This window comes from Orussus abietinus, unplaced genomic scaffold, assembly GCF_000612105.2.
Source record: "Orussus abietinus isolate OABI.00-Male unplaced genomic scaffold, Oabi_2.0 scaffold22, whole genome shotgun sequence".
In the NCBI taxonomy this organism is placed as follows: domain Eukaryota; kingdom Metazoa; phylum Arthropoda; class Insecta; order Hymenoptera; family Orussidae; genus Orussus; species Orussus abietinus.
The window spans coordinates 124,860-137,625 of record NW_019394596.1 but is presented as its reverse complement, the minus strand read 5'-3'; the positions used below and the strand labels follow the sequence as shown (position 1 = coordinate 137,625).

Sequence of the window (12,766 nt, the reverse complement as noted above, 5' to 3'; positions counted from 1 at the left end):
TATCAGATACAATCGTAGTCACAGTTAGAATGAACTGAAGAAGCACCGTAGATATTTTAAAAAAACTTGGCTAAATACATCTTGCTTCCTCGTTCAATTACAAAAATACTTTAAATCGTTTTCTCTTCATAGAAAAATAGAAATCGGCTATATTTTCCAAGTGTACCATAGTACATTTGACAAAGACCAGATAAAATAAGTCAGGTTTACAATATTGAGAAAAAATGTTCGAGATACTTAGATCCTTCGGTAGTAAATAATCGACCTCTAATTTAGCAAGAGATTGGGAGAATGTGTGGAAATTAATGATCAAGCTGCCAACGCAGTAGGTTGCGATAGGTGAGCAGGTCTGCAGGACCGACTCGTCGGTTGCACGGCCCTGGCGGGTAAAGGCGGTTGGCGTCTGCCGGCGTCGGCCGGCTTCTGGCATTGGTGGATCGATACGGGTTCGGCGGCGAGTGCCCGCCGGAGATAGCCGAGCGCCGACGGAAGCGGCCGAAGGTGGGCGCCGAGCGGTGAGCGAACGACGCGCAACGAGCGACGCGGGTCTTCTCCGGCCTGGGTAAAAGAGCGTTCGCGTCCACGGGCGCGGCCTGCGTCTCGAACTGGCGTTTTACGTGGGAAAATGTCCTCCCTCGACTATTTGGACCTGTGCCGGCTGTGTCTCGTGAAAGATCGCGTCTCCGTGCCGATTTTCGAGGGCGAGGGCGACGTCAGGCAGATTTTCCTCAAAATTGCAGCCTGCCTGCCGGTCAAGGTAAGCCTACTACGCCACCGACTGGCATGGCCGCCATCTTGGCGATTCCACGACTCCGCCGATCCGTATCCTTTATCCCTCGGAAAAGTAGACGTTATCCCCCACGATTCCTTTCGTCAAACTTTTTCCGCCTTGAACGCGCTTTCCGAGGTCCCCGCCCAACCGGCGTCCACCGGTTTTAAGGCCGATTCTCCCAGGAATGTCGACGCGTCTTTTTCCCCACCTGTGGTCGGCGACGCCATGATTATCCAACGGTTGCTCATCTCGGCCTGGTGACGCGGTATCGAATGGTATTCATGAATACGTGCCTTGTCTCCGTGGTCGAGGTTATATCGTGGAACTTCTCCGGAGACGAGGCTACGGCAAGGTATCTATTGCGGCCCTTTCTATCCCCCAAAGTGCGGAATCTGGGCTCGATGCTTTTCCGACATTTTTGCGGTCGTTAGCCTTGTATCGCATTTCGTACGACATGGCGACGCTCCGGAGGCGAGTCGAGCATCGCCCGGCATCTCGCTTCTATTTCCTGCTTCTTCATCTAATAGAGGACTGCTCGGAGACCGATTTCATTTTCTAATGATTAAGTTAGTGCGTACTCGGCGCTCGACTATTTTTCCAGGGAATTATTGCTTTATTTTATGCGGCATGGCGACGCCGACGGTCCGAGAAAGAAGGTCGAATTGCGGCGGGTCGAATGTTCGATGAATGCGCGACGCCGGCAATTTTCAGGTTCGATATCGAAGGCTGCGTGATTACACGTTAGATATTTAGCGGTCTATTTCTTTTGTGGACCCTTTCGTCCTGCATAGCAACGACCGATCGTACCCGTGGGCGTCATTTTCCATACCGTTTACCTTCCGTTATGCCGTTCGAAAATGGCGGCGGTTACAATGATTTTTCTCCACCTGCGGAATCGATGCTCACGCATTCTTCGGCATTTTCTTGCCGGTTCTTCGTGATTTAATCCGCCTAAAATGATGTTAGGGGTAACATGATTCGCAGAGCGGCATTTCGTCTTTCGATCCGAAAATTATTCCTTCGATATCTCTGAAAGCTTAGATTCCTTTTGTTCGTTATATGTTTTATATATTTCTCGTAAATATGTAAGGTTTAATAGCATATGTAGAGGATTATGAATACGTGCCTTAGATGCATTTCCTTGTTAGAATAATTGAAACATTGATGGATAAATTTTAGTACCTCTGGTTTACATTTTGTTTTATTTTATTTTATGCAAACCTGATTCAACGTTACCTTGATTTCGCAGTCTTTCTTCAATGAAAGAATGAAAGGAATAAAATGATTGAGTCGTCAGTAAATGTAAATAAATATAAATGAGTTTATTGGAGAGAAATTAGTAAATGGTGGGATTTGAGTATATTCATTCGTATCTTTGTTTTAATTCGTTGATTGTCATGTCATTTAAATTCAGGGAATAATTGGATGGTTATAATTTCTTGTTAAAACTGATCTGTTAAGACTGCACGTTCTTTATATAAAATCTTATGTTGATTGGAAAAGACTGATAAGTTGATCAATGTTTTTATTTGACATTTACAGATTGCCAGAGAAGACAAACTACCCAAGAAAATATGTGATGACTGTGTGTATAAAGTAGAACTATTTTATCAATTTTGGAATACGACCGCGAACGCGGAGAAGCAGCTTCTGCAATGGCTAGGAGAAGTTGGACTGGAGGAGGACAAACAAACCTACGTAACGGGAGTCCTCAACCCGGTAAATAGTTCAATTCGATAGAATAAAATTGGACCCCTCGTACGGAGTGATATTTTAGGATTAAAAGTATGAAAATGGAAAACATGATCTTCAACTTTCTTGAGATCGATGCTATTTTATTTCTTGACATTCATGTGGGTTACTTTGGTAAATCGTGACTTCATAAAGCGTTCTTGTGAGTTTATTTTCCCACTTCGTAAGCATTTTATAAGCATTATTGAGTTGTTCATTTTTTAACCCACAGAACTACCTCCTTTACTCTAAGATTAAACAGATTAGAACTTGGCAATTAATTTGCATCCCAGAATTGTTACTCATTTGCTAGCTTAAATGACAAATAAAGTTTGTTCAAACAAAATTATATTCAGCATGAAATATTGAATATAAATGGTGAAATGAATATATTAAATGAATATTTTACAATTTTTATTTGTCATGAGGTTAGGTTTTACTTTTTCTGGAGAGAACGGTGCTGGGTGTGCTGAAAGATTTGAGGTTATAAGATTTGTTCTAATATGTATTACAGAATGTGATGAAGCAAGAACAAAGCGGTGAGAATAGATTAGATGGTAGCGTGATGCAGCAAGTCGCTGGACATCAAGCTAGTATGGGTATGGGTATTATCGACAACATGACGTTGGGCATGCCCATGATGATACCCACTGCCAGTCAACAACAAATGACCTCAGTTCCTATGGACACCGGTGGTACGACAGTACAAACGGTTCAGGCAGTGCCAGGACCTAGTACGCAAGCCACTCACGACCAAATGGCGCAGAATCAAGTAAATGCTTCTGCACCACAAGAAGAAGACGAGGAGACTAGCGAAGAGGATGAAAACTCCGACGACGAGTGCGACGGAGATGAAGGTAATCATTCATTGCATTCAGGAAAGCCTTTCGTTTTTTTTAAATATTATTTTCTTACGACCCTTCTGTCAAAACGTTAAATGGTTTTAAAAATAGTTTTAAATAATCAATTGACAAAACATGGTAAAAATACTTGCAAAATACTGCAGAAGCAAGAACGTTTATTTTAAACATTCCATTGAATGATCATCAAATGATAACGATTTATTTTGGAGGATCCCTGGAAGAATGTTAATGAAAATTTGCTTTCATTTGTTACAGGCCTACCCGTTAAAGAAGAGAGCGAAGAGGACCCTAGCAGTAGTCGAACTATCGAACCTACGACGTTTGTCAACGTTTCGCTGGCATGTGACGAAGCTGGTCCTTCGGGGCTCCAACAACAGAAGATTACTGAGATGCCTGAGATGACGATACCACAGCCAACGGATGCCGATCCCAAGTCTGGGTGAGTTTTCCTTCCTTTATTTGCCAAATATTCGAGAGCCAAAGGTGCGGTACTGTTGTGGCGATCACGAACATTTATACTACACAAGAGATGACTGAACAAATCGACAGGAAGTACTGAACGTATATTTTATGAAAAAAAAAAAAGGAAAAAGAAAAGAAATTGATTATTACATAGTATTTATTTACGTGAAGTTCAGGGTAAGATGAGCCATTTCCTTATCAAACGTGCAATGCTATATGATGTTTCTATATTAATAGCTGGTTCGAATCCAGCATCGGATAGATTGTTTCCTGCCAAGATGAATCGGTTCATAAGTTGCGAGATAAGCCCAACGTTTCAGATTGGAAACAATAGTACAGATTGGTTTGAATCCAATTGTACTCTACACCCGTTTGTTTAAATCGTTCTTCCTGTATCCGCGCAAATGATGTACTTGTATTTGGGAAATGGGATAATGGCTGTATATTAGCTCGGCGTTCTTAGACGACTAAAAGTACGCATTATTTGGAGGTCTTGAACGGCAGTGGAGAACTATAGTACACTTCAGAGTTAGTCACCTATCGCTTCTATTGATAAGGTGCAGAGGAGTACAAGGTAAGTGCGCACACACCCCACAACCATCTTTGGCTCTAGGCGTTTAGCAATTTGGTAATGGCCGGTTAAATTCGTCATTAGAAGGATACTTTCGGGTGAATCGCCCATTTGATAACTAAGAGAGAATTTATTTCCACTAATCTCCTGACGGATAAGGTCGAGGGGAAGAGAGACTCTTTGAGAAACCGAAATTGCTAAACTCCTTTCGTTATGTATTTTTTTTTTCCTTGTGTACATAGCATGTATGTATCGTGCATTCCAATGAGATATATCGGCACATGTTTCGACGCTCAAAGTGCTTAAGAAGTAATTCACTGTGCAAAGCGAACATCTCGTTGAAATGAACACCATGGATAGATATTACTTGTATTATGGACCAAGGGATTTCATCAGTTGTCTCCGGACAATTTTTTTTCGACGGACGACAAAGATGGGTACATTTGGTTTTGATCGTGTTCTTGCTTCGTGATAGTCACCGATACGAGAGAGAGAGAAAAAAAAAGAGAAGAAAAATTATTCTATCCCTCAGTTCATGATGAATACGTTACGTGTTGTCGATATAACATTCCCACGCTTACGTAAAGGCACTAATGCCGCACTTGGCCAAGATTTGGCCGAAAAGACACTGACAATCGATAGCTCTATACATATATATATATATACGTTCAGTCGTACATTACGTCTGATCTTAGTCCTAAAATCCGACAAAAGTCCACCGCGAGGAATGCTCGGTTGCAATTAATCTCGATACATTGAAGCGCTCCAATCGGCCCTTTGCCCGCCGGTTTCGCGTTCTTTGTTTATCCTTTCCTACCGCCAGGATTGCCGGTACTGCGATTTAGCCTAAGCGTATTTAAAATGTCTTCATTAAGCATCGGAATTATCTTTACGCCCGACGGAAATCTCTCGGTACGTGTACATGTCGGAGCGGTTCGTAAAAGTAAATATCACATGTCGTTTTTGCCGAAACTATCAGAGTGGCGGCCACGTGGCGGCTACGTGGCGCTATTAAAGAAAATCAACGAAAGTTAGATTAAAAGTGTCGCGCCGTGGAGAAGAACTCTCGGTCTGCGGGGTTGTGCAAGAATTGCCGAGAAACGTAGATACATGATCAGAAGACGAAGACAGTTCCGAAGAAGATGAACACCTCTGGAGCAGCCGATGGATCTGGACCGCGGAAAATGGTCGCCGATGGATCTGGGAATAAATCAAAGGCGAGTATTCCTTTTTCTATGACTTCACCCTTCTTTCCCCCCTTCCTGCCCCCCCCCCCCGTTTCTTGTATTCACTGATATCACTCGCCTTCCCGATTTTGGTTTCTTGTATTTAAACCGGATGTCTTGATTTTTCTCGCGATTGTCGACCGACCCTTTTTATACACTGTTCTATCTGTATTATTCCCCGTATGGTGATTCCTCTTTCGATATTGCAACAAATTATGCCTGATCACAAGCGCCGTTTTGCAAGCTTGTGACTCAACTTTCCATCGGTCGTACGTTTACCGATGTGGTTCGCGTGACTTGTGTGTACAAGATCCTATGATTCTTGTATACTGCTGCTTTTCTTCTTTTTTTTTGGTTTTCTTTTGGTCTTTTTAAGTTTTACCGACACGACTTTTCATCCTGTTAGGCTCCCATGGTCTGAATGCAGCGGATTTGAAGATTCTCCGCGTTTTGCAGAGAGACGTTTAAGGAGTTTAGGAATGAATATTCATAATTTCGTGATTAAATTAATGTCTAATGAGTTATGGAGGTTTTCTTCACCACGTCGATTATTTGAATGAAGTGCAACTATTGGGACAATTGGCTATTTCAATTCATTAATGGCGTTCATTTGTTCAAATCAATCGGTCGTGGGGGAGCACTCTTTCAGTCTCTCTTTTTTTATTATTTAAACATGTTATACTTTATATTTTATTATCATCTTTTATTTATTTATTTATTTTCTTCCAATGAATTTAACAGATTTTCATTTGATTTCGTGTTAGTGATCTGTTCATTTTGATTGATTGTTTAAATGAAGGATTGATAACAGTGCGCCAATTGCTGGCTGCCGATAAGGACGATATTAACGGCGGCAATTTATTTTCATATCAATAATGGTATTAAATAGTGTATCGGTATGATGAAAATGTACTCGTTTGAAGGGAGTTCTTAGACTTCCTTCATTTTGTACCTTTTACGGTGTTTCGAAGATGTCGACTGCTTTTTTGTCGAGTCTTCGAGGAATTTTTTCGATCGCGAGTTCCCAAAGTGCCAATGCAGCGAAGAAGAAGCAAAGAGACACGACGTTTGAGGAAAAGCCGAATCACGATGGGCGATGAGAAAAAAAGAAGAAGAAGCCACTTTGGATCCCTGTAAATAAAGGTGAGATTTTTTATTCATATATATTAGACGTTAAGTCGACGAATCCCTCGATCCATTCTTACTCGAGAACCAATTGTTTCGTCGATACTCGACGTCAAGTTTTTCCACATTGGTCCATTCCGTTTAAAGCTATAATTTCTCCGATTTTTCGTTGATAAGTATAAAAGAAATCTGCGAAGTTAAATGAGGTGTCGAGTATGGCATCTTAGGATTGTTGGCGACAGGGTAAGAAAGTCGCAACGTATCTCGTCGATTTTGTTTTCTATACCACTCGTATGTCGAAACTGAGCGTTTCGTTCACGGCAAGGTATTTCCTATCCAGGAAGGTTTTGAACGTAAGTATTTCGGTGATTGGGAGGTTATCAGAACGTTCGTCGACTCGAGGTATCCCGGGACCTCGAGGATCGGGAAGCTCCTAGGAAATTCTATGGTGACCGTTTCTCGAGCTCAATGCACGTCTAATATCCGTTAAGTCGCAAACGTGTCGTCTCGGCCAGCCATAAATAGCAGCAAAGCGCACCTTGCACGACCACCTTGCAACTCTCACCGCCTGTTCGCGTTGTGCCGAAGCGCAGCTCTAGCCACGTTAAAAAAAAAAAAAAAGAAAAAAAAAAGCAAGCAACCACGGCATATATATCGGCATCCTGGACGTGAACTCCCAGGCTCCTAAGCGATGTCCTCAGGATTATGTCCTTTCAGGGAGAGCGAGACGTTCGGCGGGTTGTCGGGGATGCTGCGACAGATCCTATCTCCGTCCCCCGAAACCGTCTGCTCCGGCATGACCCACGGCTCCTCGCAGATGTTCTCCTATCCCATGCTACCGCACTCCCAGGAGATGACCTCGCCCTCCCCGGAGCAAGCCCCGGTCCCCATCGAGTGCCACATGTGCTCCACCTGCGGCCTGGAGTTCCGGAGCGTCCCTAAGCTCAACTACCACGTGAGGACGAGCCACCGGCAGTCCTGCGAGCAGCCCGAGAACAACCGTAAGTTCGCCTGCACGGTCTGCTCCAGGACCTTCCTAGCCCAGAGCCACCTACGAATGCACGAGGTGACCCATTCCTCCGAGTCGGAGAGGTCCTTCGGCTGCGACAAGTGCCAAGCCAGCTTCCGCTACAGGACCCTCCTCGAGCGCCACCGAAAGATGCACGACCTCGACCAGGAGAAGCCCTACTCTTGCCCCAGGTGCTTCATGCGCTTCGAGACCCGCAACCTGTACAACCACCACACCAAGACCCACCGACCCGTCCAGGTCCACGCCCTGCCGAATCCCGTCACCACGTCCAGGATCACTGCCTCCGGGGTCGCCGCCACATCCGCTCCCGAGAAACCTCCGACCTCCTACCCCTGCGACTCCTGTACCAAGCAGTTCGCCACCCCGGAATCCCTGACCAGCCACAAGGCCGTCCACAGGTCCAGGCCCCTCGTCTGCGACGTATGCGGTAAAGGGTTCACCCATAGGAAGTACTACGTGGTCCATCAGCGCATTCACACCGGGGAACGACCTTACCTCTGCGCCATGTGCGGCAAGTCGTTCACCCAGGCCTCCACCCTTACGGTCCATCGGCGCTATCACACCGGGGAGCGACCGTACACTTGCACCCTTTGCGGGAAGGGATTCGTCACCAGGACTATTATGCTTAATCACTCGAAGAAGCACTAGGTTCTCGGGCTGTGGGAGCTAGGACAGGACCTGAGAGAGAGGATGCTCATTTTGTAGCGATCGTAGAGTTTCTTTACCCTTTGACCGCGAGAGATGTAGTGGCGGACATGAATGCCTCCCCTGCTGATACGGCATCGCCTGTGCAGGATGGGAGCGCATTGATGTCTCCCGGTGTAACTCTATGTCCATGTTCTTTGGTTCGGCATTATACCTCTACGTGTTCATAAATTTAGCCCGTTGGGCGGAAGGGCTTTACAATCAGGAGGTTAAAGGGGCTTAAAACGGATTTTACCTTGGGTCTTAGGTACTTATTATTTGTCGATATTATTCAGGAAGAGACTAAAAACGGTTCTTTGACGAACGTATATATGGACCAAAGGTTATTAGGAGGATGAACCCTGTGACTGCCATAAAAAGGTTTTTCGAAAATTTGGGGTAACACCAGTAAAGCGGATAGATTAATAGATGTTTTTGCGTGGAATTACGTAATGAACTGTCGAAAAAAAAAATTTTTTTCTTTCTTTACTTGATTAAATACCGTTTGACTTTGGTATGAAATTTGTTGCGCGAGCTTTATCAGACTTGCATCTGGAGTACTTGAATTTTAAGTGAAATATTTTTTACTTTTTGATATGTATATATATCACACTTTCATATTACCTTAATAGATTCCTCAATATTTTCCAGAATTAGTCGGTGGTTCTAAAGGTACATGTCAAGATAACTTTGATGCATCTATATTTAGACCACGGGAATAGTTTAACCGAGATATTTCTTTCATTGATCAATTTGATGCTACTTGTTGCTAAATGCCATTCGGCAAGCTATGACCCAACACGTAGCGTACATTTGAATTGCAAAGTAGGAAGGTCAATTTACATACGTCCCATTAGTATCCGTACTGTACACTGACAGACATGAATGCCTTCTTTCCTTACACTGGCGGTACCATATCTGCAAGGAAGGCACTCATGTTCGCCAATGTACAAGATAGATACTGATAGGTCGTGTATAAATCGAGCTTTACACTTTTTTTCACTGTTTTTCTTCCTCAACCAGGAAACGATATTGAGTCAAATTTTGAAGGTGTGGTCTGAAATGTTTTGAAAAAAAAAATTAAGAACAAGTAACGAAAAAAGGGATTTAGTAAATTCATAGGGTGTACAAAAGTTGCTATCAAATGTCTCCTATGATGGGATCGCTTTTGCAAAAAAGCCGTCGTGGATTTTTGCGACCCCACGTGGAATCGATGATTCAAGGAGAGTGAGATACTGCGAATGTGGATTATCATTTTTGTCAATCGATAGAAATTTCATTTACCGCCGTAGGTTTTATAAATGACGCTGCAGGATTTTTTTTAACAATTTTAAACTAGTCAATTTCTGTCTGCCTGCACGTGAGTTTCGTCTCCCCTCTTGTTCGCCGTCGTAGAACGGAGATGAGACGGTTCGTAGACTTCGGATTTGTTCGCAACACGATAGATTGGAAACGTATACGTCGATGTCGTCCCTGTGATACCGTTTATACGTTTATATAGTTAAAATAGAATTTAATATTAAAATTTGACGAACCTCCCGGGATTGGTAAGCCGGGCGCTGAGAGTCGCTAGGACGTGCAAAATGCGTTGATCTACATTTTTTTTTTCCTGCGAACGCTTATCAAGCTCGCTGGGTCAAGGTGTTAACGTTGGCTGGCTAGGTGGACGTCGGTGCATTAAATGATTATGTGATTTCGATACGATGCCGGCACCGATGGCTCATTTCAGTCGTTCAGGTAGGTTTCACGATCGAGTAATTGTCCTACCTGGGTTGAGCGTCGTCAAAGTAGTAAGTGATAAGCAAGATTGGTCTTGGTATTGCGAATTGGCAAGATCAATTATTTGTAACAATTAACGTATTTCTTGGCACCCGCAAAATTGATCTTGGGGGAGCCATCGGTGTTGATAGTCAAAGGATGACACTTTCGTGCCACGTGGATACGACTTTGTTGAAAATGTTTCATATACGAAGTTGACTGAAAATGTCAATTAAAGTTAAATAATTTCTTAGACACAATGGTGTATTTGATAACTTGATACGAGAGATTGTCAGTGGTGAATTGATATTCCAAGGTGATAAATGAGTTTACCGGTAAGTTGTAGAATTTTGGAGGAAAGTATCAGATTTACTATAAATCTGTCAAATTCTACTTTGGGACAAGAACGTTATTCATTCTTCCAAAATATTGCATTGTTTGAAGTAAGTCCGCTAACGTTTTAAGATATTTATATATAAAGCATCGATCAATGATGAATGATAAACGCTTGACGGAGTTAAGTTGAAGGAAATTGCACTTTTTGCAGACAGACCGTTTTTGCTTATCACTAATCAGGGATCTCTACGTGCCTTAATGAACGGTAGGGTGTTGAGATCAGCATCAAAGGATAGCCGAACTCTACCGAATCATATCAATAACGATGACGCTTAATCGTGGCTAAATGTTAGTTGATATAAGATTCATGTCGTGCAGTCGTAATAACTTAGTGGAATTACTCGTATAGTCGACAATAGTGAATAGTGTCAAATTTGTCAGCAAAGGACGCTGTAATGAAAATTACCCGTACTAGTATAATCGATACGAAATAATAGATAGTTAATTCGTGTTAAAGTAGAGAGATCCTATGGAGATCAATGAAAGTATCCAGAAATGGGTAAGTTCTATTTAATTTAACGCTTCGTTTCCTGTATATGGGAGAGACTTGCGTTTGCTGTCGATTGTATTTGTTGCCATTGAATTTGTGGATTCAAGAGCGGGAAATGACGAAAATTTTAACAATGAGTCATGAAAATCCTGAATTTAGGATAGAATGGCCAATTAGCCACTTTTTGGAATTTAAATGGAGAAATGAGTTAATTTACAATCCATCGCTCTGAAAAGCGTTCAGATACGTTGATTGAACGTTGACGCTTGGTCATAGTGAATGTACAATATATCAAATATATTGTACGCGTTTCAGGCAACTTCATGATGGTTTTTAGCGCATTTTTTTTTTTTTTTTGTAGAGGTAGACTTGTGTCTTCGAAAAATAGACACTTAAGTACAAAAAGAGTATGCACATGTGTTGGGTTGTCCCATAAGTTCTTGCTGATTCTTTTTGTAATTAAAAAAAAAAATGTATTTTAATCCTTTGACATACATGGACGTCCGGAATACGTGGTTAACCCAGGTGGCACAATGGTGTAATGACACTTGATCATTTACAATTTACGACGTCATATATCAAAACTATAAAAAAAATTACATTTAATGAAGTTAATAGAACGTCCTAAATATGACGTCAATTTAATGTCCCATTTTAGTCATACAACTGTTTATCTGTTTCATTTTCGTTTATTCCAATTAACCAATTAACGCCATTAAACTCGAAAGGGAATGTTTACATTCACTGCGTTCTTCAATTATTTTTAATAATATATTTACTCTCTTGTTTTCATTCATATCTAAAGTAAGAATAGATACACGCGGAGGTGTATAAATATCTCTTTATTAAGTTATGCCAAAGAAATAATTATAGTATTTATATACAAAATGAAGACATGCATTTAATAGGAGATATAAATCAAGCATGGAATAATCGTTATCCTTCATTCTAGTCACTATTTATTTTTCATCGGTTATATTGACGTAACGTCGATATTAAGCTATAACAATAACTTCAGTTTTATATCATCTGACTGTCATAATGAAATTTGACATAAGCTTTGATAAAACCGTGGCATTATATTTACGTCCTTGTGCTACCTGGAAAATACATTGCCGTTCATTTCATCGGTGTGTAAAGGAGTTATGAAAAAGTAAAATTAAATAATATTAATCCATAATGCACATTCTTCGTTGTTCACAACTTCTGCCTAACGTTCATGCAATTTTTCGATCCCCCGTTTGAGAAAAAAAATTATATGATTAACTTTGGAGTATTTAAACAGCTAGAACTTGTGGACCAACGTGATTCTTTTATATTGTGCGTATATTTAATTTGTCGGCGCTTTGTTCTCTTTATAGAGAAAATAATTAACGTTCCGAGGTGAAAGACGATATAAGGTAAGATATGTTTATCGACTGTCGGAATTATTGAACATTTTTCGGCTCTGGTGCGAAAGCAAGTTTGACTCATAAATTTCTCGAATTTTTAAGAGATGCTATCTCAAAACAATGGATTATAAATGTTACCCAGTAGTTTTAATGAAATATGTATAAATCGTACCACTATCGGGTAAAAAGTACAAATTGATTTCCGTGCATCTGTTTAACACGTTCGTTGATGTCTGGAAATTAATTGTAATCCCGTCGTTTGAATTA

The 12,766-nt window shown here is 41.6% G+C and overlaps 2 protein-coding genes across 2 annotated transcripts in view; both read left to right on the top strand.

Moving 5' to 3' along the window:
* The first annotated feature begins 452 nt into the window (after positions 1–452).
* Positions 453–12,766, top strand: part of LOC105701967 (zinc finger protein 91) — an 83,540-nt gene continuing 71,226 nt past the window's right edge. Inside the window, exons 1-4 of the mRNA XM_012429136.2 lie at positions 453–757; positions 2,315–2,491; positions 3,018–3,360; positions 3,622–3,805. Of these exons, the coding sequence (XP_012284559.1) occupies positions 626–757; positions 2,315–2,491; positions 3,018–3,360; positions 3,622–3,805 (836 nt within the window). The 5' untranslated portion in view covers positions 453–625. The remainder of the gene's footprint in view (positions 758–2,314; positions 2,492–3,017; positions 3,361–3,621; positions 3,806–12,766) is intronic.
* Positions 3,821–11,440, top strand: LOC105701972 (zinc finger protein 239-like). The gene has a single exon (XM_012429143.2). The coding sequence runs from the start codon at positions 7,442–7,444 to the stop codon at positions 8,426–8,428; it is 987 nt and encodes a 328-aa protein (XP_012284566.1). The 5' UTR covers positions 3,821–7,441; the 3' UTR covers positions 8,429–11,440.